At 41.3% G+C, this 25363-nt stretch overlaps 2 protein-coding genes across 2 annotated transcripts; one reads left to right on the forward strand and one right to left on the reverse strand.

Moving 5' to 3' along the window:
* The first annotated feature begins 2767 nt into the window (after positions 1 to 2767).
* On the forward strand, positions 2768 to 7978 carry capza1b (capping actin protein of muscle Z-line subunit alpha 1b). The gene is made up of 10 exons (XM_042408125.1): positions 2768 to 2991; positions 4633 to 4696; positions 4839 to 4890; positions 5121 to 5184; positions 5276 to 5482; positions 5568 to 5647; positions 5842 to 5920; positions 6000 to 6071; positions 6216 to 6278; positions 6399 to 7978. Exons 1-10 carry the CDS (start codon positions 2953 to 2955, stop codon positions 6537 to 6539), a joined length of 861 nt encoding a protein of 286 aa, XP_042264059.1. The 5' UTR covers positions 2768 to 2952; the 3' UTR covers positions 6540 to 7978.
* A 1105-nt stretch (positions 7979 to 9083) lies between these two features.
* On the reverse strand, positions 9084 to 24751 carry LOC121895188 (CTTNBP2 N-terminal-like protein). The gene is made up of 5 exons (XM_042408122.1): positions 24626 to 24751; positions 21364 to 21471; positions 12391 to 12642; positions 11779 to 11886; positions 9084 to 10583 (listed from the first exon to the last, which is right to left on the reverse strand). Exons 1-5 carry the CDS (start codon positions 24629 to 24631, stop codon positions 9291 to 9293), a joined length of 1767 nt encoding a protein of 588 aa, XP_042264056.1. The 5' UTR covers positions 24632 to 24751; the 3' UTR covers positions 9084 to 9290.
* Between the last annotated feature and the right edge of the window lie 612 nt (positions 24752 to 25363).

Here is a 25363-nt window from a genome sequence, read left to right on the forward strand (position 1 = left end):
TTTAGACCCATTAGTATACCTCTCATGGAGTATTGTGTTCACATAAGCCTGCAAATTATTGGTTGAGGCAGTAACCATGATGGAACAGCTGGCATTAAAACAGTTTGACTGATTACCCAGTCACGGACTTATAATTCCTTTGTTATATCTGAAATTACAGTGCAAAAACTGTCCTTTTTGATTTTTTTGCTTTCCTAACACATGTCTATAACCTTTTTTGTAGGGTGTAAATCTTTATGGCTCTGCAGATTTGCCCAATAATTGGCCATTAATTGTTTCCTTCTTAACTGAAGAGGTATTTCCCACCTGAAGTGCTGCCAGAGGCGTTGACTTGACTGCCCCACAACACAACCGCAATGCAATGTACCCATCAAGCATCTTATCTTCTATTATCTTCTATTTTGCCAGTATGACCTTTCCGTGTGAGCAATACATCGAACCACAATCCTAAAAAAATGCATTTCAAAAGTTTTATTTTTCCTAATTTTTAATTATAAAGTTTCAGGCAAATATCTTCATTTCTTTCTTGTAAAAAAGACAATTTGGGATTTTTCTATAGATAATTTATATTCTCACATCAGAGACGAGTTTTCAACTTCATTGATAGCTTCCTGGACTTTCTTTATGATATATTCTATATTTCTTCCTCTTTTCCAAATTGTCCCTTCATCTGCAAAAAGTGACTTCCCAATATCTGTACTAACTGCTTATATATACCATTCATCATGATTGAGAATAGCAGAGGACTAATTACACTGCCTTGACGCGTTCCATTTTCGACAAGATATTTCTCTGAAAATGAATTCCCAACACAAACCCAAATATACCTACCAAATATGAAATCCTTTATCCAATTATACACTTTACCACTAACATCCATATTATCTAATTTTATTAAAAGACCTTCCTTTCAAATCATGTCATATGCCTTTTCTACATCAAAGAAAACAGCTACCACTCCCTCTTTATTTGCTTGAGCTTTCCTAATGTCAGATTCCAGGCATATTAATGGGGTCTATAGTACTGCGCTCTCTTCTTAATCCACTCTAACATGGTGAGAATAAGCCATTTTTTCTGTATGGTATGTTACTCTTTCTGTTATTATCATGGTCCTGTATATATGTGATGTTAGAGCTATGGGCCTATAATTATCTGGACAGGTAGTGAAAAATATACATAAGACCTGTTACAGCTTCCTGTTGTGAATGGCAAAATACAACCATAAATAGTACAGTCTATGGTTCCCAAGGGAAAAAAAACACAAATTAAATGAATTAATGATGAATAAGAATATAGTAACCTACAACATCAATCAGACAACTCAGAACAATGTCAGACAAAAGGACCCCCTCAGCCTACAGACCTGCTGCTATCTGCTGTTATTTTTTAGATCTTTATTTATTTGTTAGATTTTTATTTATTGAATCCTCCCAGCATAACAGCGTCTATGTCATATGGTATTTGTTAGATTTTTTTTACTGAATACACATGTTTTTGGTGTTTTGAAAGCTGAATCAAGCATTTATATACTTGGCAAATAAATGATCCTTGAATCCTTCCTTGAATCATTGAATCATTGAATAATGACTACTGCTGCATTCAGGTGCTCCTCGGATGGTCCCATTTCCTGAGTTTGGAGGTCGTTTTTCCGACTTTGGTGTATTCATGAGTTTTTATGTCGTAATATGGAAAAAACATGGATGCTACAAAGAAGATGTGTTGTTTTTTGTCCCAGACTTGTTGCTGCACCAGTACATTCCTTAGAACTACTAAAATATTGCTTTACGTGACTTGTTATCAGGGTTAATGCTAATAAATGACTTTTCTAACTTATCTAGGTCACTCTACGTGGAGAGCAACTAATGGTTACAACCTAATACCATATTACAAATCACATGTGAGCAAAAAATTGATATGCAATACATGAATTAGTAAAATGTTTCTTGCCATCATGCAAACATTTACTTTCATCCGCCATGTTTCTGCATATATGATGTCTGAACTTTCGGCAAGTCGTCTGCCAAAATCTTTTTGGACTTTCTGAGTTGTTGTTCCAACTTGAGGGGGCCTTCCATAGACAGTAAAAAAAATAATGGATGTAGTTACCGTGATGTCACCCATTGGTTTGTGGACTCCCAGTTTGAAGCCTTGAGTTTGGCATTTTGACCATTTCCATCTTGTTTTTTGGAGCCAGAAGTGATGAAAAGTGACCATATTTGGACAAGAACATGGAGCTGGGGAGGAGCTCCCAGGGTCCAACTACAGCACCTCATGCACCGCAATGGTAGCGACTTGTCAATCACAAGGTAGCCACGCCCTACAGCATACCCTGCTTCATCGTCTATTTTAGTCTAAATGGGACCATAATTTACAAAGTGAACATGATCCTGTATTGAAGAAGACTTGGAACTAGCAATCGAGACCTTAAACTCACTAAAAAAGTGCTTACTGGGGTAATAAATCAAGTGAGAGAAGTTGGTAATTTTCTGATAGACTTCTATACAAACAAACTTCTTTTCGGAGTTAGTGGAGCCGCCTCATGCTGTCCATTAGAGAGAATGCAGGTGTATGGCACTTCTGCACTGGTTTCTATGACTTTTCAGACTCGGAGCTACCCGCATGAGGCGTTCACGTGAATTTTCCCAGATGGGAACTCATTTTTCCGATTATTCCGACATTACATGAATAACACATTACGCCTATGCTTTTATTTTGTAGAACAATCTCCTGCGCAACGCCCAACAGGAAGCAGAGGACAAAAAACCTTTTAACGCCCCCTAGTATTTGGGCTATTTTAGACTGTGCTGATGTACAATTGTTGAAACATCAGAGTGTGGTGTTTTGTGGTTAAGCACAGTAAGACATATTTTGACGAGACACAAGTTACAACCGCCGCGCTCGCGCTGGTCCTGTCAGTCAGCTGCGGGGTGGGTGGGGTCACAAAGAGCCAAGATGGCTGACTTTGAGGAGCCGCTGTCAGATGAAGAGAAGGTCTGAAGACAATTTCATTCTTTGCTAAACACACTTTTGTCTTATTGGTGGAGCGCTACCACTGTTATATGTTGTCGCGATTTAACGGTTAAATTTCGAGAAGAATAATGGCATTATTAGGTCACGCATCGAAAAGATAAACTTGTGTTTTTCAAGCTACCATTAGCTAACCATTTAGCCAATGCTAGTTGAGGCTTATAACGCTGCTAGATGGGTTGAACACTGGATACTCTTACTTCATAACTTTTTAATAGTTGTGCTTAAATTTATTTTAACAGAAGCACTTCCCAAAAGTTGTGCTGCAATGTTAGTTTGCTGTAAATGCAGCGGTGTTACACAGTAAGTAGTCTTCTCCTACAGCTAACATTAGCAGCTAACGTTACTTTGCTTTTGGATTTCTGGGTCAAACAGATTCAGTTGCAGCTCGAATACTTGTTGGCCTCACATGACTTGAGATCAGGATATGGGTGTCTACAGTTTAGATGGAGCCTGATAGTGACACCCTCCGTAATACCAGTGGCAGTGGACACATTACAAGCTCAAATTATTATGATTGTCAAACTTTGCATAGTCTTGTCTGCAAGGGAAGGTTATTAAATGATCCGTGTACCTTATATGACCCAACAGGGCGGTTTCAAAGCTAGAAACAACGGTGGCCACATACTCTTCATAACATGAAGAGACATTTTAAGGTTACAGGTCTATTGAACGAAAACATTGAAGACAAGATGATGTCATGATTTTACAGGCATGACACATAGTCAAGGTAGCCGTTCCTAATTCAGTGTCCAATCTGTATTCATTAAATATGCTCTTCAGACATGTTTTAAGTATATAAAAATACTTTGCTTAGAATAATAATTCATGTCTTCTGAGGTTTTTCCACAAAAAATGTAATTATCTACTTCTACTACATAGACAATGAAATTCTGTCTACACTTTCTTCCTCATTTTAAAATCCAGAATACATGAATAAGCAAATTGTTAATTTTGAAAGTGTTGGACACCAGGCATCAAGTTTCCGCATTGCACTTGTATTGTTTAATTTGGACCCCGATTGTCTTTTCAGTTATTTTGGTTATTTATTAGTTGCAATGTCATAAAGTCCTGCTCGTAAATACACTACCCTCCACTCAAAAGTGCGTTTTGCTTATTGTTCCTTCACTTTAATGTCTTGAGTTTGACACATTCATCTGCTGAAGAGTGTGAGGTGTCTCTGGACTCACTTTAAATCTTAGTTTAAGACGTGTGCCTAGGAGGGTGATTTATGACATCATAAAACTAGTTTGGAGCCAGTTGTGGTCCAGTATGCAACTTCTTTAAACTGAGATTTAAGGTGAGCACAGAGAAAATTTCTCCCCTCAGCAGATGAAGGTTAAAACAACCTTCTTCTTCTGAACTTATTTTTGAGTGGAAGGGGGCTTTAAACAGTTGAGTGGTGCCCTTAAATTAGCAAATCTTTACATTTTTGATGATAGACATGTTGAAGATTGAGTATAGATTTGCTTTTCTTATTGAAAAGTGAAAATCTTACTAATTATAGCTAAAAACTGGTCTGTAGTGTCCTTTGTACTGATTGTATAGCAAGTCATATTATTATGATGACTGAATTAACTGATCACATTTAATATACTTCCGTAGGTCCGCATAGCAGCCAACTTTGTGACTCACGCCCCTCCAGGAGAGTTCAACGAAGTCTTCAATGGTAAGAAGCAGCTGTTTGTGGAAAGATGCCTGTGATAATTCTACAGTATTTAATATGGTATTTTATTCTTATGATAGTAATGCTTTATTGTTTTGTCTTTTAAGAGTACTATGCAACCAGTGGTTTCTTTTTGTCTTGCTAGATGTGCGGCTTCTTCTCAACAATGACAACCTCCTCAGGGAGGGGGCATCACAGTAAGTAACACTCAACTATGACAAACATCAGAATACTCCTAAGTTACACAGTTTAACACCCCTGAACCTCTATTTAGTGGGATATATTTGCAGATTGAGGTTTATTTCTTCTCATTAGATGAGGGCAGTGAGTAATATTGACATGGTCAGTGTTAATCATTTGTTGAAAGAATTTTTGGTGTCACGTTATGAATGCCTACTGTACCTTTGTGTCCATCCTATTCATCCAGCTCCTTTGCTCAGTACAACATGGATCAGTTTACTCCTGCCAAACTAGAAGGCTACGATGAGCCGGCAAGTTTCTTCCTCATGTTTTCCTTGTTTATTCCAGAAGAGCAGTGTCAGAGCCAGACCTTTTTCAATCTTTAATTTCCCTACTTAATAGGTCCTGATTACAGAGCATGGTGACTTGGGTCAGGGACGTTTCCTGGACCCCCGCAACCGTCTCTCATTCCGCTTCGACCACCTAAGGAAAGAGGTGAGCGACGTGCAGCCATATGAAGGAGAGACAGCCCTGAAAGGCTGGAGAGATGCCTGCGATACTGTCCTTAGTGCCTACGTCAAAGAGCACTACCCTACTGGAGTGTGCACGGTGAGGGTCGCAAAAGGTTGTTAGAAAATAATAATCTAAGCAATAAAGATTACATTTTACTCATACATGCGTTTGTGTGTTGCAGGTATATGGGAAAACAGTTGACGGTCAGCAAACTATTATAGCCTGCATTGAGGGACATCAGTTTCAACCCAAAAACTTCTGGTATAGTGTCCTTCCTGCAAACAGCTGTTCATAAGCTTATCTTAATATACAATATGTATCTCTGATAGGATACATTACTAATATTTAAAATATCACAAAGGACATTGATGAACATTTTTCTCTCAGTTCCATAATGGTTCCTGATGCTGCCGTCTGATTATAATGCAGGGTTTCTTCTCATTTCCCTAACACAGGAATGGTCGCTGTAGGTCAGAGTGGAAGCTTACCATTGGCCAGTCCACTGCTCAGGTGGTGGGAGTGTTGAAAATCCAGGTGAGTTAAAGTCAATGTGCATGAACGATAAATAAGTCAAAGAGGAAAACGCAAGCTAATTTAGATTCACTGTCTCCAGGTACACTATTATGAAGATGGGAATGTGCAGCTGGTTAGCCATAAGGAAGTAGAAGAATCAATACCAGTAAATGTAAGTAAAAAAATTTATGCATGAGCACAATAGTGCAGTTTTCAGCATGGTTTAAACTTTATGTTACACACTGTTAGACTGGTTGTGTCAGCTCCTGGTATGTACTAAGGAGGTGACTGATTTTTTTGTGTGTTCTTGAAACAGAATGAAAGCCAGACAGCCAAGGAATTTGTTGACATTATCGAGAATGCTGAAAATGACTACCAGGTAAGATACCTTTTCATTGACCATACATTTCATTTTTTTATGTTCAAGATAACAGGTGAAACATTTTGAAAGAAGAACATTTTAAAATATTTATTTGTTTCCCTACACTTTTGCCCTCAGACTGCAATCAGTGAGAACTACCAGACCATGTCTGACACCACCTTTAAAGCCCTGCGTCGCCAGCTGCCTGTCACACGCACTAAGATCGATTGGAATAAGATCCTAAGTTACAAAATTGGCAAGGAGATGCAGAATGCCTAGTGGAAGGTCAGGGACTGACCAGGGAGATGCACACTCCACTGGGCCCACAACCCACCTATACATGCGCAAGGACTTACCAAAGCAAAACTATATCAGTATGGGGCAAGGAATTAATATTAAAAAAAAAGAAAAAAAAAGAAGCAAAACTGAAGATTTGCAGACTGCTAGGCACAGGTATCTGTCTGCTCTAAGGAAGCTGTGGTTATGAAGATAATCATGGTTTGGAGGAAGTGGTTACTTCTGAATGTGTTGTGAAAGAGTTGTGTTGGGTCAGTGTGCAGGGCTGTGCTCAGGACTGCTACATTGAAGAAGTAAATCTTTCTTCGGCCATCCAAGAAATTACAGACCTTCATAAATTCAGATGTCAGAAGTTAAAATAACATTTTTTTTCTTTATCAAATTGATGCAACAAACTGTGATCATTATGTCAAAGTGGTGATCCCAGCACACAGGGACAGGAACCAGGACCGCACAAGGCAGCTGATGAGAGAAATTAAGCACACCGTTATATATCAGGGTTTGATTTTTGAACAGGGAGGTATGAATTTTGTGAACGTTTTTGTTTCATTAGAGGTCGTCATGTATGGTGGAATTGGAAATCAGGTGTATCGGTAACACTGACAGGAAAAATCAATAGCAGTCAACTGACATTTTAACTTGTCCCAACCTTATAGTATTACATAACTTAGATGGAATGCAGTTATATTATGATAATTAAATTGATAGTTTTTGCAGCTGTTAACATTTAGCAGTAGCATGATCCTTAGCATAGCTCTGTTCCTGCACTGTAGACCTGTATGTTTGTCTGTGTCTGTCAGGGCTGAGGAAATGTTTGTTTTTTTTTTGTTTGTGCTCCCCAGATGTATGTGTATCCACCCATGCAAGCTATGATGACTGAAATAAGATAAAGCGACTATTACGCTTCTGTATCTACAGTAAAATACATTCTGTTCTCTTTGGCATCACCACCTCCATTGCTGTACAGCTTTTCCTTGTGAAAGGAAACATACTCATATTAACCAAGATTTATTTGCCAAAATCTCTTTCCTATGGTAAAGAACTCCATCCTCCAACCCATGTATGCAAATTTCTATTTTAATACGTTGGTTTATGTTGGAGTCTTAGAATATTGCACTCTTAACTGTAACAATATGTGTATTGGTCAATGCCAAGTGAACGCAAAGCAGTCGCCATGTAAGGCAAGATCGTATATATATATATATATATGTTACATGACTTCTGCAAGGCCACATCATACTGTCTGTGTTACATTACGTCTAAGCAGGCTGACTTTGGATCAGTTACTTGTTAGCTATACTATGTGCTGTGTTCAACCCTCACACTAAACTACAACTGTGTGCCGATCAGTTATACTGTAAAGTTCAAGACTGTACTGCCCCATTCTGTTGTACGAATAAATGGACTGAACATCTTGGCTAGATTGCTATTTTCATTTCATGCTGTCACATGGCCTAAAAGTCAAGATTCAGAGGATCACCTGTGGAAACTTTTAATAGAAAAGCTTTGACACACTGTAAGTTTTAAGGCTTGGGCAGTTTATTTAAAATAGCACTGGATGTTGCAGGTGTTCATGATATGAATATGTGAGGGAATCGCCCCTCACAGACAAACAGTAGTGTATAAATCAACTTATTTCAATTGATTGACTAAAATATGAATTACTTTCATTTCTTTCTCAGTTTTGAAGCCAGGTAATTAGTCATCATTGAAAACAAAGAATCTGTTTAACACCTGTTAAGACGAGACACAGTACTATGTCAATTATTTGACAGATCTACAAACAGCAGTTACAGTAGCAAGAATCAAACATTTAGTCCCCATTATGTTCATGGACGGAATATCCCAAAGAGTTATGACATAAACATGACACATGGTCCATCTTGGTTTGGATGAAGCAGAAATTAACTGTCCCTGAATAAAAAATAAAATTGTAGACATACAATATTTTACAGTAATGTAGTGCAAAGTGTGCTCTCCCTTTTCAAGAACAAGATTCAGTGTACTCATGACAAGTGTAGTAGAAAAAAACAACACACATGCAAAAGCTGTGCATTTATAGACTTAAAAGAGAATCAAATGTGAATTCTTTAATCTATTTACAGTATAATATTGTTAAACTACCTAAGAAGGAATTAGAAAAACATTTAAACTACTCACTATTTCATTGTGGATTGGTGTCAGCTACACATTTGCTATGCTCTACTTTCATTATTTTCCTTATACTAAGTACATGGTTTTGAATCAGACTTAAGTTGTCTTTATTGCTCCTGACAGGACTCTCAGATTAAGCATTCAGAGGAAAGGAAAGGAGTGTTCTACTATGAAATCTTCATGTTATCATCTTAATGTTTCTTTTTCAAAACAAACAGATCTTTAGCTTGGTCTCTATAAAAAAATGTTTCTCAACACCCTTTACATAAGGTTGAAGCGGAAAACAGATAAATAGTTTCCTTCTAAAATTTCAAACTTTTTATATAAAGGAATAAAGACAGCAAACTTAATAGAAGTTCTCTAGTTCTTTTCCGATTGTTTCTCAGGTTGTGGTGTAGAGGTAGGATTTGACAAACTCTTAAATGCATCTGTTTGAAACAGGCTAGCTTTGAAGTGTTTAGTTGGATCCTATACCACTGATAATGAGTGCTATGATGTGGGTTTAAGAGCTAGTAAATGAATATTACAGTAGCTGTTGATTTAGACCTGACTGATTTATCAGTTTGTATGTCCTGGCTGTTAGCTGCTAGAAGATAAAACCAGGTCTGGCTCCTTGGCTCCCTCCTGGCCACTCTGCCCACAGTTCCCTGTCAGCTCTGGGAAGAGGCTGGTCCGTGCAGTGTGACTTGGGGAGCCTGGAGTCGGACTCATGCCTGGCCTCTTGGGAGGGATCGGAGGAGGATGGGTCTTCTCTGAGCGAGGAGTCAAGGGGGAGCGGATGCCCGGAGATAGAGGCCCTGAAGAAGGCGACCTCCCCCCAGTAGGAGACACTGCTATATTGCGGTAGTCTGTACCAAACGGAGAGCTGCTGATTGGCGCAAGCTTGACACCAGCCTGTTGACTGGTGAACCGGGACAGCACCTGTGTTACCGTGTTGCGGGCCAGCTGCTTAGCTGTGCTGTTCTCTGGTGGAGGAGGGATGGAAGAGGTGGTGGGTGAGAGGTCCCTGGGGGAAAGAGGGCCGCCCTGATGTTGCTGCTCCAGCTCAGCCTGGGTCTGGAACTTGTGCCTGGCGGCCTGGAATCGCTGGTTGACTCCAGCCTGGTAGGAGGACTGATGGAACCCTGGGCTGCCGAGACGTTTTGCCAGAACAGGTGAGGAAATGGGGGAAGAGGAGAGGGAAGAGGAGGCTGTGCTGGAGGGAGAGGGAGGATGAGGGTGAGGATGGAGAGGAGAATGCAAAGCTGTTCCTCCCCCATTTTCCACCACCCCTATATTTTCTGCTCCTCTCCCTTCCTGTGTCAGTTCTGTCTCTTTGAGCATGTGATGGCCATTGACCTTTGACAGTGAGGTGGTTTTAGGAGTGGCAGTTATCTTTCCATCCGGCTCAGTCTGAACAGAGGTGGACACCACCATCATTTTGGAAGGCAACTCTTTCACATCTGCCACAGCCTCCTTTACCTCTTCTTTACATCCTCCAGTTTCAGCTAACCTCTTACTCAGCTCCCCAATTTGTCTCTCAAGCTCCCTACTCCTTTCCTCCTCTTTGCTGATCCTGTCTTTCATCTGCTCTCGTTCTGTGTGAAACTCAGCCTGCTGCCTCTCAAACATAGCCTCTAGCTGGGCTGCCCTCCTCTTTTCATCTTCAAGGATCCCCCGGAGCTTCTCCACAGTGCTGGTCTCCTCTTGGAGCAAAGCGTGGAGCTGGGAGACCTTCTGAGCCTCCTCCTGGGCCTGGCTGCTGGCTTTCTGGAGCTCCAGACTCAGAGTTGAAGAAAGCTGCTGCTGCTGGGAAAGTGACTCCTCTACCTGGCTCACCGCCTGAGCCTGTTCCTTCTCTAACCTCCGCACTGCTGCTCGCTCAACTTCCAGCTGGACAGAGAAGGTGAAAGATACAAGTCAGGCAAAGCAGTTTTTCCAAATTTGACCACAAGGAGGCAAAAGAACACTGCTTTGTTACATATGCAACACCTATACAACACAGGATGAGAAACATTCCCAGTTTTAAGGTATAATAAAATGTATATATATTTTGCACTAAACCCATTAAAACTATACTACAATTGACTTGGTAGTAACTAACAGTGTCTTTTTGCATATGTTCAAATGGACATTATTTCTTTCTATTTGGATTTGGTTTAATAGACACAAAGCTTATAAAAATTGAGCTCACTTGGACAATGGCTGACATCCTTTGTAGGATATCAATCCCTGTTTCTCTCCCAATTTTCTGGTCCCTATCCACACTCAATACTGTCTAATAAACTACATTTAAATCAGCAGTTGTTCTTTTTTTCCCTCTTTTTTAAAGAATGATCTGCTCGCAAGGCATGTTTATTGAAACCTCAGTTAGCCATGAGGTCATAAGAGGGTGACTGTGCTGCTTAAAAAGCTTTGATGAGTAATAGAAGGAAATGGGAGGTGATGAAATACAATCATAGTGTGTGTGATTAGTGTACAAAAAACAACAGAGGCAGGAAAGGCTGAGGAAGACTGAGAGACACTCAGGAACCCTGTCTTACATAAGGCCCCTATGCAAAGTTTGTACAGTGCCCGATGGTGTGCTCGCGGTGTGTGTGTGTGCGCGAGCTGACCTTACATTAGACATGGACATCCATTATCTCAGGTTTCCTGAGGCCATAAAGCCCCATGACTGCTGGACAACTAAACAATGGCCTCTTCCTCCTCTGTTTCCTATGAAACAGCCCTGTGCTTGTGCATAGCAGTGCCTGTGTGTGTGTGTGTGCATCTGTACTTTAACAGGCAAAGCCCTCTCCACCCTACAGAGTTACACAATGGAGCTCCACTGATGCTTTCCTGCTCAGTCGCTGGGTTTTAAATCACAGCTACCAGTATAAAGAGCACACTGTGCAGAGAAGCAGAGGAGAGGGAAATAAGAGAAGTGGAAGTAAAAAAAAAATCTCTTCCACCTGATGTGCTCATCTATCAGCAAGTAGAACTGTGAGCACTGCTTTTGCTGAGACAAACATAAACACATAGAAATACATAAACACACAGTACGACAGCATAGCAAATACACTGTCTGCTTTTTGTGTGTCAGTCACACCTGCTGCAAGAGTTTGTCTCTTTCTGTCTGCAGCATGAAGGCGAAATCGTCACTCTGCGCGGAGTCCTGGGCACGCCGTCGTTTCTCCTCCTCTAGATCAGCTATCATCTGTCAAACGAACAGACAAATAAAACGATTAGATGACACGTCATGCAGACAGGTGTGTTGTTGCAGGATTCGGCACATGAATTTGACATAACACCTTTTTTTTTTTCTTATAAGAGGGTTCCTAGCCCACCAGTATTGCCTCTGTGCCTCTGACTAATTCGATGGGTTGGCTGTTTAAGACTCACATGAACTCTCAGACCTTGAGCTCTGCTGTGATAAAGCTTCATATCACCCCTCTAAGCCCTGGGTGCGGCTTCTGTCTGCCTCACCCCAAAGCCAGTTTTACAGCGGCTGAAACATGGAGACAAATACCTACACGCACATATTCACACACACACACACACACACAACAAGCCTATTGTATAAGTGTAAGCCCCAGTGTTACTTCCTGAGTGGCTGCAGAATTGTCCCCACACGCAATCTGAAATGCAGACGGGGTGAGTTGAGGCTGAATGTGTGAGAGTGTCTATTCATGACTGTGTATGAGCATGCATTGACTCTTACCCTCCTGTGTCTGTTCTCAGCAGCCGCCAACTGTCCCATCATCCTCTCCTGCATCCTCTTGCAATGAGCCATGACCAGTTTAAGCACAGCCAGAGGGTTTGGGCCCACCGCCCGGCCCTGCAGGTGTGTGTGAGTTTGGGTGAGTGTGCTTTGGCGCTCCTCTGGTTCGCTGTCTCGTTGCAGGGCCAGAAATGGATCGCTGAGGTCATACTGGCCGTAGCGCTCCTGGACAAAAGCATCTCTGTGCTGAGCCTAGAAGATACACACAAACAGATATTGTTTTGTTCTGTTAACTTGTACTTATATGCCAAATGATACCAAATGATGAACACATATATACATTCACATGTGTAGCTAAAACCCAGTGATAACAAGAAAAGCAGAGGTGTTAGATGTGTCCCTGTGGGCTGAACATGTTCAGTCCTGACTGAGCAGAAAAAATGAACAGTGTGTATGTCAGTGCATGGATTTGATAGGATGAGATCTTTTTTTCAGCACAGGAAAAAAATGCATAAAGAAGATAAAATGAGGCCTCACTGCCCGTGCCAAGAAAAACATATATCAGCACAGTAACTCATCACAAACACACTGTATATAAGCACAGATACACACACTTTAGCACGTCATGCAGAAGAGACGATTGACTTGTAGTCAATGACGTTAGGGATCCGTATCACCATCAAACATAGACTGGGGAGTGTGTGTGAGTGTGTGCAGGACATCTGCGTGCAGTGATGTTATTGTCAGGGTGAGCACAAGCAGATGGTCTTTCCCCTCAACCCAAACACAAAGAGGTGAGGCGCTGCTGTCCACCCCCACCAGGGGCAGATGTTAACTCCTCCCTGGGGATGCAGGGATGAAGGACGGGGCCATGAAATAAGACACACACACACACACACACACACACATATACACACACACACAGAGCTGTTTCTAATGAAGCAGTTCGATTATACCTCAACTAAAACAAAATAAGTGAATGAAAAGTGATTACACTAGTTAAATGGTTAAAATGAGATCCTGAGGGACAATTATCGCAGGCAGCTTAAGTGATTTCACTTTACCTCATACATTATTCAAGCTTGTTTGAGAGAAAGAGGCTGGGATGATATGAAATGAAGTGAAAGGTGATACGGCCTTGTCGACCTCGCTCCGGGTCACCCTGATATATCATCGGTAGGTCTTATTAACTGCGTGCGGTGACTAGGTTTGAGTTCTGGAGCCATGCGGGGTCAGCTGGCGGTGCTAGTGATGTAAGCACATGTCACAGAGTTCACTCCACGTGCCTTCGGGACACCCATCGCTGTCTCCCCATGCAGTCCTCATCAGACACCCCTTTCCTCAGGCCCCCGTCATCCCCCTGCCCAAACATGCATTGCACTGCATTCCTCTGCCGGTTCATCATCATTTCTCAGAAAATGCTTCTCTCTCTCTCTCTCTACTTCTGCCTTTCTGTCAGCCTCTTTTTCTCACATGCACCACTAGAATGCAGTAGTGCAAAACCACACACACACACACTCACACACACCCTGAGGACATCAGTAAGGAGGCTGTATTTGAGGCTCTGTCTCCGGCTGAACAAAGAATGTGACCCTCAGTGAAGAGATTACAGGACTCGTACAAAGACACTGTCTCAATGCCTTCAGTCTCTTGCATTGTCTCCATGTCTGACCCAGTAGGCTACAATGTGTGAGAGTGGGTACAAATGTGTGTGTCTCTGTTTCCCTTAGTAAGTGAATATAGATGTGTATGTGTGTGTAAGCCACTGTGTGTATGTTTACCTGTGGCGGTGTGCATACTGTTTTTGTGCTGGGATTTGGAGTTAAGCTGTAAAGCTTCTTCATCTATCTGGAGACAGAATTGCAGCTTCCTGAGTTAAATAACTGTAATAACAGATCATTAAGGGACGGACTTAGATTGGATTGTGTGTGTGTGTGTGTGTGTGTGTTAGTGTGTAGCAGTTTTAGCCTATAGGGTCTGGTCTCTCTTGGTTTTCTCGGGATAGTTCTGATCATAATGACAGAGTGTGCTTTCCTTTATGAGAGGACACAACAAGCAAATTCCCCCTACTGCAAAGCTCTCATTTCTGCCCTACCACCGATGACAAATGCCTCCACAACTAAGCAGCAGCAAGGAATAAATGATATGCTCTCAATTTCCTTTTTGGTCCACTGTCTCATAATCATTAAATATGTTTTTGAATTTGCATCAAGCATGTAAGAATCCCTGTACAATTTCATGCAACGGTTTAGCTTCTAAAACGGGTGTACTACATTTGTCACTTTTTCAATTACAGTTTCATTCAACAGCCTGTATCCTATAATGCCTTCCTGCAGCTGTAACAAGGTGTGAAAGACAACCTGATGCTTTTCACCTGTACCAATTCTCTGTCAGCCAGTTACCTACAGCCTCGGGGCACAATCATGCCCTTGTGTGAGCTGAAAAGAGCCAGGGAGTCTTGTTTCCTTAATAAGCCCCAGTAAAGACGGTCACACAATGAAACCAGCAGCTGGCATGTACAACATTACAGCTCTGAATGGTGTCGGGTGCATATCTCCTGTTACAAATGTACAGTTAAGCCTTTAATATGACTCCTAAATAATACTGTGATAGAAGGAAAGAGAAATGTAATTGCTATAAAAATCAGGATGAGTGGATATGCATGTGAGTATCTGTTATTTGCGTGCATCTGTGAGCATGCAGCTGGCGTACATTTGCCCTATGTGTGTGCACCATGCTGCATATGGTTCTTAGCATAACCAACTGTTTCCAAGGTAACATCTGAAGTCCAGAAGCTTTGCAGTGGGGGTTATGGGAAAAGTATGCATTCCTGGTGAATTAGTCCGCTCTTTGGTAGAACAGTTAGACACACAGAGACAATAGGACAGCAGGACTGGACCTGTCAAATATGAAAAGCCTCTTTCATGGAACTTAAACTTAAGGAGTCCCTATGCAAGTGTCTTCACAACAAGAAGGCAATGGGATGCTCCAACTTTTGGTTATTTCAAAACAAATAAGTTGTTTTAATTCAGAATTGTGATTATTAACCTGCAGTGCATGAAAAGCACAATGCGGTGTATTTGTTTGTCTGAGAGTAGAAAATCAGATATGCTTAATATGATTCATGTTAAGCAAAGAACAAGGAGTAGAAAAGAGGACAGTAGGTCAGCTGCGGACCCTCTAGTGTTTTCCTAGATGATGACTTTTGTGATGCAGTTTTTTCTCCCGAGGAGTGGACAGATTCTGCTCTACTAAATAGTGGAGAATGAAATGAACCACTTGTCAGCTGTGTTGAATAACAGGCCTTGGCAGGTCAGAGGTATCAATCCACTGGCAGTCAAATTTAATTTAGCAGAGTTGGTGAGGCTGCTAACTCAAACAGACACAAAGGGCCCTGACCCACTTTGTTGGTGCTGGTCAGTAGAGCTCAATGCAAAACCTACATTAGCAACAATCTGCTGGGGGAAACTCATAGCAAATGAGAAATGGTAAAATGAGAAAATATCCTCAACATTCAAATTAATCATTTAATCTCTTGTATTAAGATAAGCCCTACACACCTATTGTGCCTTAACTGCACTATGAAGTTCTCTAAGGTACTAGTTATGAAAAATCACAAGAAATAATAACATACCCAACAGTATGTTCTGTAGTTTTGTTGAAGACTTAAAAAAGAGTTTGGTGTTTTACTCCCCTTGGGTGCTGGGGACAAATGACAAGCTAAGTAGCAAGCTAAGGACAACATATCATTAGCTACACAACACTTTGACAGGGAAGTGTCTGTAGTATTGATTTGGGAAAACCAAATAGCAAATGTAACTACTTAAAGCTGCATTCATTGATTTTTGGCCACTAGAGGGAAAAAAACAACAACGGTACAACAAGCTGACATGACCTGACATATTATCACCCCATAAAGTCGTTATGGACAATGTGTTAGCAAACAATTGGCTGCTTACACGTCCAGGAGACACAGGACAATTTTAGGATTTATTTAGAGGTTGCGTTTCAGGCTACATGACAAATGTAACTTCCATATTCACTTCTCTTTTAACTCTGTTTTAGTCGCTACCGAAACCTGAGAAACACAGCATACCTAGCTGAGCTTGCTAGATTTTCAACTTTCACCAGCTACATAGTCACTAATTTTGACCACAGGTTTGTGCAGAGCAATTAGCATATATCATGGAGTTTTGGGTGATCAGAGGTTTTTTTTTTGTTTTGTTTTACTGAACCAGCTGCCTTCTGACATCGGGCACAGGGTCGGTTAGCAGTGAGCAATTAGCTAAAAGAGGCTGAAAGAGAAGCTCTGTAGTGCTAGAGAGTTGGGTGATGATTCATGATGATTTTCACATTAATCATTTTAGAAAATACTGATAAGTAGAGCCTTAAGTCCTGACATCTCTTTGGATAAAAATGCACTCCCATGAACTAAGATCTCCACGATGAGAACATTTGTCCTGTGGGTCCTAAACTGACCAGCTGTACTGTTGCATAGTAGCTGGGCCTCCATCAACGGTTACTGTGAACTCACTGACATTGCACAGAATGTCCTCTGTGGTTAATCGTTATGGGAAATGAAAAACTGGTGAATATTGGCCATTTGCATATATTTTGTATCATTTATGTCATTGCATGCTTTGTTTAAAGGGAAACAAATAAATTCAAAACTGGCAGTGAAATACTGTCCAGGAACTTCACTACAGTAAAAGCAAAAAATGGGGTTTACATTATATGTTCAAAGCAAACCATATCAGTCTTAAAAAGTCATTTAGTGGCACATTCAGACGGTTCAGAGAACACAGAAGTGTGAAATGGAATAAGACACTCAAAAATAGGCACACACACACACATTTTTGTACTAAAAAGTATTTTTTTCACAGATTTACTATAATAAGCACATAGTGGGCCCAAATGTAATAGCTAAGGTGCAAAACTGTTCCAAATTCAGCCTAACCGAATGCTATGTTTACTTCAGTCAGATAAAGTAACAATGGTTAGTTTGCCCAGATGGTGCAGAGGAAAAGGCCCCACTAAGCGTCACAGAAACCAGCATTCAAGCCCCTGCAGCAGCTTGTCCCCTTCAAACACTATATTGGCAGTGTGGGAAGCTGGTGAGGGATGATGCCACTGTTGCAAGGTAGTGGAAAGGTAGTACACTGATTTACTCAATATTGGTTATAACATTATTTATGAGGTAAAAGTAATGTACAAACTGCGAGGGTACAAAAATAGACTTAACGGATAATTCACTTGTGTAGGGTACCCGCCCCAGTGGCATGCTTTTGTTCTCCTAAAGAAAGAACAAAGAGAGAGAAAGAGAGATGAGATTTTAAGTGTATGCTTTCTGAAGTGTAAGCTAAGGTGTGTGCTTAAGGCTTAAGCCATATCCTCCACACCTCCCACCCACACACTAACCACAGATGGCACTGAGATAACTGGGGAGACGCCAAATAAAATAACTTCCAAGTAATGTTTAACTGCCTCAAATGTTATCATCAGTGGTTAGTGATGAATGCGGAAAGCAGGTGCTCTCACCCTTTGGACAGGCAATGCTTTTGGAAAGGCATAACACGTCATTAGGTGCAACAAGGAAGTGCTCCAGTATTTCTTGTAACTGCAGAGTCAAAAATTAAACTGCTTGGGCAATTAATTGTCCAAGCAAGTGAGTTTATTACTGTTATAGATATGACCATTTATTTTATAGTCGAGTTTATGGATTAGAGAGACTGCCATAAAAAGGCATCCTACAGAAAACATTACCCGGATGCATCCTTATTGTGAATTGTGTGTGTGATGTGCTGTATGTATGAGTGTGTATTTTGTGCAATAAGAGCAAGAAAGTTACATTAGATGCTTTGATGTCATCTGAGCAATTTCAGGTCAGGGAGCTTTACTCTCGTAGGCCTCAGGCTCAGGCTGTTGATATGAAAGCACTTCACTAACATCATAGAACAGTGTTACATTAGGTATTATCTTATTTTTAAGGCTACCCTCTGTGTTGTTTCTGCAAAAACCTCTTTTTATATCTTATTTTTCACCTACTAGTCTTGACAACATGTCCAAATTGGGCAGTGATTTTTGTAGAGCAACAGAATATACAATCTTATCTAAACAGTACACTCTAGCCAGGCTCTATTGTTTATGGAGTTAGGAAAACACATCACCCTGCAAAAATAGACAAAGCATTTTAGGATTACAGGATATGACATAATATGAAAAACAAAACAAGTCCTGCAGAGATTGACCGCAACATTTTAACCACACAAACCTGATGGGGTGGGTAAACAAAAACAGTTAAATGCATTGCCAAATAACATTAATTGTTTCCCAGCTACAGGTACTCGTGACCACAAAGCCTTTTTGTGTCAAAGTCCAAAACAAGTTGAAGCGGTCCCTTAGCGCAGATGGCACATATTCCGATGGGGTTTGTTTGAATGTTGTAAGTTTGTTTTCCACTGTGTTCACTTTTTTTTTTTTTTTTTTTAACTAAGGACAGACTCAAGAGCTCCCTCATTGAGTATTTCAAAGTGCAGGAGCTGTAGTCAAGGCTCTGGCCAACGTCTACTTTCATTTCTTTAACCAGCATTCCTTTAAGCTGAGAACTGGCTCTATTCTATTTATTACTGACAGAGAGAAAATAATAATAGCTTTACTTTCCTTATACAGTACATATTGACAATCATCAACTCAACAGATATGCCACTCCTGTTGGAATGCAGGACCTGTTTCTGGTGTCATGTTCTCAGGAATGTTTTCTCTGGTAAAACTGTTGCTATCTGTGTCCTTGGCGCACAAGAACAGCACAATCGAGAATCTGTAGAGACAAGCCCCGTAGGTGACGCCATTTTTATGAGTAAGCAAACGCTGAGACAGTTCCAAGTTTTCAGGAGTTTCAAAGGTGAAAGAAGGGTTAAAAAGCGCCTCAGTGCGGTTGTCCCGAGCAATCTGGAGGCATCCCAAGTACTTGCTGCTGAGAGGGGAAAATATTTAAAGTTGGAAAAGAGTGGAGAGGATTTGAGGACCTCTTTGCCTTTCATCCTCACATGCAATTATACATTATTGGCACACAGTGAGTTTGGTTAACGCGGCATGTTGACTGACAACACTAGGAGGAGAACTCCAACTGCACAATAATATTGTTATACACACTATAGTTTGTGGCATATTAAAATCAGTGGAAAATGAAAAGCAGCCAAGATGGAGAAAGACAGACAGTGCACGATTTGGCCTCCTGGATGCACATTAACTTGCTCTCACCCCCTGACACTCCCTTCTGCAGCCACATGTCTACACACAATCAGCCCTAACATCGACCAGTCAGTAAAAATGGTGTACAGGCCCCCAGTGGAAACAAGGGAAGTCAGTGATTTGTGCCTACAACTCTATACAGTACATCCTCTCCACAATAAACACGGCAGCCTCTAACTGGCCCACCAGGGACCAACGGAGTGTGTGTGAGTGGGCAAATAGGACACGGGTCATGGTCAAACATGAAAGACCCCCCGTAATGTGGCTGTGTGTGAGGAAGAGAGAGAGGGAGGAAAGGAAGGGGCTGGAAAAAAAGCAGTATAGCTAGAGATACGGAAAGAGGAATAAGTACAGACAGCCAGGCGACTGTACCTTCGTCCTGAGGGGATGACTGTGAGTGCGCGTTGAGTTTCAGGTCAAACCCTGTATGCATCAGATCTGGACAAATGCCTTTTAAGATGCATCTGAGCTGGTGTGGTTGGAACAGCTTCCCTTCAGGCCCCAGCGCTAGAATCCTCTCATTATTACAACCTCGCTTGCCTTCTAGATAAACTCCACTATCAAGGCTTAAATATTGAAACACAAGACAGTCATGCCAGCTACATGTCCTCATTATAACCCCAATCCCTATTTCGGACAATGAATCAAGCATTCAGGGTCTAAGCAGCTTCATCCAAGCATGGAGCAGCTGCTGCAGCCATGAGTGTGAAAAGCAATCAGGGACACAGAGAGAGCCAATCAGACTAGGCTCAAACACTACAAAGCATTGTAGCTGAAGGAAAGCTATGCTCTTTCACTGGAAAGAAAAAGCGGAGGAACTGAGGATTAATGGAACAACTGAGCAAGCTTGAGTAAGAAATAGTCTTCAAACGCCTCTGACAAGGTTGTTGTTGAGTGATGTCTGAGCAGCTGTTCGCAGCGTGAAGCTGGGTGATCCACATCGTGCCTCAAAACTTTCAGAGATCTTCCGAGTTCCTGTGTTCACATATGAAGCATAGTGTGACTCTAAATGCGTGTCTGACTGCCATGAAGGACTGCCTTCATAGTCTGTGTTTAGGCTTTCAAACACAGTTGGATACGGCTAATATGCCAAAGCCAAACAACTCTTACAAGGGTTTGAAGTATGTAGCCGAGTCAAAGTACTAAACAGAAACCACAGTCCTCCTCCTTGGTTGAGGGCAAATTTTGTTTCTGGCAGTTTTGGGGAGTTTCCCAGATTTAAACAAATGTGAGCACAAATAGTCACTCAAGACACATTTGAGTTACCATGAACTGCAAGTGAACTGGATCTAGATATAATTTGGACATATCTAAGTCTGAATAGCTCCTGAATGGAAAACAAGTGAAAAAAAGACTTGTCTGACTAGCAATATGCTGATGCTCTGTTGGAATAAAGGTCCTGGGAAACCAGAATGGCTCCTGTGCCATTGTCTTTACTAGCTCTGTTTCCGCAGTTTCCTGTTTACACATCCCCTCCCAGTTGGCTGACATTCTTTTTGGGGGTGTAATGCTGAAACAGGTTAATTTTAGCACCTAAGGACATCTTCAATGAAGACGGACAGTCACAGAGTGTTTTGTTTAATTTAAGGATGGCTATAATATATATTTTTTTCAAGCTATAATTTTGCATGTTTGCTCCTAAATATATGTGAGGTGTCCTGCAGTGTGTATGACACAGTCTGTGGAGGGATTAGTGTGTGTCGCCTGTAATGGCTAACTCACCCTCAGGGCGTGTATGACGACATCCTGGGCTTCCAGCTCTCCCTCCAAAATACTGAGGAGAGTCAGCAGCTCTGCTCTGCTCAGAGCCTCCACATTCATCTTCTCCTCCTGAACAGAAAGACAAAAAGACACAGAGAGAGAGAGAGAGATTGGTTTAGATTAATACTGTATGATACCGCCTTGTCAAACCTGGTGTCATTACAAAAAGGAGTAACTGAATATAAAATGAATCACAGTGATCTGCAGAGTTAAGAAATAAAACTGCTTCTCAATATTACACACGGTGGCTTGTCTGAGTGCATTTTTCAGTGAGAGCACAGAGCTGATATAGGATGAGACTTGGGGTCCCATCTGTGGTCTCAATGGGCTATGCTCGGGGTTATAAACAGGAAGTCATTAGCATGTCTGCATGTTAAGTTGCTGAGGGACTGTCGTCTGCTTTATTCAGTCCCAAATGCCCACTGCGAAGGTTCAGTGTACTCCGAATCACAAGACTATTGTGCGAATGTGATTGTTTGAAACATCTTAGCCATTCCACTCTGTATCCTGTGAGTCATCAGCCTAGTCTATTCTAGTCACCGGGGCCAGACATAAACACACCTCGCACAGCTGACATCATGCTTAAAATTGAGAATAAGACAAAATACACAATCTCAGAGTTGACTTCATCTTTTAAATAAAGGGTGAAGTCACTTTCAGATTATGATCAGTGCTTTATAATAGTGCGGCTGCTCCTCAGGGTGTTAATTGTGTGTTTGACAGAGTATGTGCAAGCTGGCAAGTCAGATAACAGAGGCTACAATGATCAGCCTGTCTCTCTCTTACACCTCAAATGGGTCTCACACTCACACTCCATGAATAAGTTAACAGACGATAAATAAGAAAGCTCGATGCAGGACGCCCTTGTATGAAAATAGCGACCTGTGGGCCAAATCCGGAGTAAAAAGCAACAATATTTGGCCTCTTGATGAAAGCTTAAGTTTAAACCTTTATAGTTTTATGTCAAAATTTTCACAAATCTACTGTAGATAACAAAATAAATACAAGGCTTGTGTAAATCCCAATGAACCTTGTTACTAATACTGCCCCTGCACGTAGAGAGGCATTAAAACCAAGTTGCACCATGCTATTTGAACAGAGCATGGAGCCAAAATTAAATTATTTAACCTACCCCAAATTAAATTTTAATGTGTGAATTCTAAATTCTGTTTTATTTCCACAACTTAAGCCCATTTGACCATAGCAGATGTGTTATCACAAACACAAATATGTGGCAGCCTAACAGAAATTCTAAGGCAACAACAACCACAGATTTTGAATCAACCATATATAAAAGGAGGCCACTGTTTATCATGGGTGGATAACCAGTAAAGTACATCTCTAGTCTGGAAGTGCAACACAGAGACGTATATTTGCGTATGAGTCATTTTAGCCAAATTAAAATAAGCTGTAACTCTGTTAGCCCTCACATAAAATCCACCCTCAGATACAATCATGTTATAAATCAAGTTTATTCTTAAATAAATTAAAAGAAATAAACAAAACATGTCGGCCTCTGTTTCTACTATGCCGGGTAATGGAAATCCCTGAAAAACCTACTTGCTGACCCCTGGTTTACTACATGCTGTATACAGAGGGAGTCAATGTCTTATTAAGGTGTTGGGAACTTGGGCCAACACATTTTACTAGAACAACTTCAATGTTCCTCAGATTCTACAAGTCTCTATAATTCCAGTAGAGTGGTGCACACCATTCCTCTGAAATATATTCCCTCATTTGGTGTCTTGATGATGGTGGAGAGTGCTGGCCACCGTGTCTGCCAGATGTGCGTTCAACTGGGTTGCTGACTGTGAAGGGCACAGCATATGATTCTTATCATAGGTTTTTTCCTTTAATCTGTATAAGTGAAAGCAACTGTTCTTACAGTATATTCACTTTACACAAACGCCTCCTCACCTCCTCACTGCCGGTGAACGTTGTATATCCAGAGTACTGTTTACTATCAGGCTAAAGTATCCCAGAAGATTCACTGTCTCTCCAAAATTCCTCATTCATTCTGTGGCTCACCATGCTTTCACAGCACAGCAACAAAGTGTGAATCAGTATTTATTTACTGGCTACTAACTTGACATTTATTGCGAGGGTGGTTTCCAGTCCTGTCCGCCCACAAACACACAAACATATACACACACACACACACACACACACAAACTGACATTTGTTAGTTTAGATATTAGTGTGTGTTTGAGCTGCCTGCTGTCAATGTAGGCCGAACTCTCTGTGTCACTCAATATCTGTAGATCAGCTTCCATGAAAAATCATTCCAACATTCCAGGGATGCCCACACCATGGGAGTCGACACTCAAGAGTAAATCCCTAAGCTCCACTCTATAGCCTTCAAGGTTTCAAGTGGCAGTGTTGCAGTTTAGCTTTGTGAGCACTGGCACATATCTTTATGTGACAATGGTCAACTCAAGTCATAGTCATGCAAATCAGAAAAAGTTAAAACAGCAGCATATAACACCCCCCCCCCCCCCAAAAAATGCCCGTGTGTCACACTGCTTCTGTGTGTTCACCTGCTTGTGTGCATTTAGAAACTGTTCTGCTTTCTTAATACGGTCTCAGGTAGCAAACAAAAGTCTGGGTTAAACTGTATTGTACTAGCTGAGAAGCCAGGAAGGATCTGTGCTGTGATCAATGTGCAGAACAGACTGCTCAGTGTGTTCAAAGCAATACATGATTGCTGTGGTTGCTCAGAAACAGCAGAGGATCCACCTGCCGTCCTAACCCTTTGTCTGACACAGGGGACTGTCATTATTTTTCATCTTGGCAACATTCACTTCAATTAAATGTCACAGACATCACAAAAAAACATCAAAATAGCTATTATGTATATAGATTGCCTGGAGTGATAATGGCATAATCAATACTGCATCAATATCACTCTAGTGCTCACACCCATTAGCCTGAAAATGAACTCAACACAAACCTGAATCACAGCAATTTGTTACTCTTATCTACTATCTAAAGAACACTTTTGGATTATTAGCATTATTATAATACTACATAGTTTGTGGATTTAAGTTTCACTTAACCAGAAATGACAAAGCCCCACACAGTACGAGCAAAATACCAGATTTTGTCAGAGACCTGTCTAAGGACTTTTGCATTTTGCTTTCTTACTAAAAAACCCGATTAAATTAGAGGTATACTTTCTGAAAGCCAGAGGTAAATATTCCCGCAACCCTCCGTGTAAACATACCTTCATGCGCTCTGTTCTGGCCGCATTAATGTTCTGCTAATCCCAAAAATGTGGCCCCTCGACAGCATGAATCAAAGCAGCCCACTGTCACAGGCGCTCCTGCTCTGAGACGACTGTGAACAGGAGACGTTCAATGACGACGCCGCCAGCCAATCAAAGAGGCGTAGTGCAGCGATCTGACCAATGACCGCCAGGTTTGTCGCTAGGGGGCGGGGATAAAGGCGTTCCCGGGTCCGTGTGATAAACCTCTTTGTTTCGGACGTCCAGTGTGGACTCCCGCACGGTGTCTCAGTGTGAGTCCTGTGAGCTTACTGCAAATTCGGCCAAATGGCGCAATATAAGTGCTTGTTTACCACATCTGATGGGCAGTTTTAAGTGTACGAATACCCTCCGACTATGAATTGTGTCTTCTAGACACAAATCATAGTAGTAAATCTTAATAAAAATATAGATTTAAAATTGACTGTAAATGTTGCTCCTGCACAGACAATTCTTAAACTTATTTCAAAAACTCGTAGAACAGGTTATATCTGAAATCACCCTTAAAAGTGACGCATCATGGGTAAGAGCCTGTCTCACATGGTGTTTCAACTCCCCTTAATGGCCAAATGGCAGCATCACAACCGTGCCCTGAGCTCCGCATGCCTACCAGTAGCTGATAATCAGATCTAGGCGTTTGAGCATGCGCATTTGAAACCATTACATGATTTGAGCGTGCTCTCACAATTTAATGTGCCT

Source organism: Thunnus maccoyii, chromosome 4 (genome assembly GCF_910596095.1).
Source record: "Thunnus maccoyii chromosome 4, fThuMac1.1, whole genome shotgun sequence".
NCBI lineage: Eukaryota > Metazoa > Chordata > Actinopteri > Scombriformes > Scombridae > Thunnus > Thunnus maccoyii.

What these genes read in the sequence shown, in the direction of transcription:
- capza1b (XM_042408125.1), top strand. Translation starts at nt 2,953, where the DNA reads ATGGCTGACTTTGAGGAGCCGCTGTCAGATGAAGAGAAG. An exon ending in ACCCTACTGGAGTGTGCACG is followed by an intron (nt 5,483 to 5,567) that starts GTGAGGGTCGCA and finishes TGTGTGTTGCAG; the next exon opens with GTATATGGGAAAACAGTTGA. An exon ending in TGGGAGTGTTGAAAATCCAG is followed by an intron (nt 5,921 to 5,999) that starts GTGAGTTAAAGT and finishes CACTGTCTCCAG; the next exon opens with GTACACTATTATGAAGATGG.
- LOC121895188 (XM_042408122.1), bottom strand. An exon ending in TCGTCATACACGCCCTGAGG is followed by an intron (nt 12,643 to 21,363) that starts GTGAGTTAGCCA and finishes TGTATCTTCTAG; the next exon opens with GCTCAGCACAGAGATGCTTT. An exon ending in CTGAGAACAGACACAGGAGG is followed by an intron (nt 11,887 to 12,390) that starts GTAAGAGTCAAT and finishes TTCGTTTGACAG; the next exon opens with ATGATAGCTGATCTAGAGGA.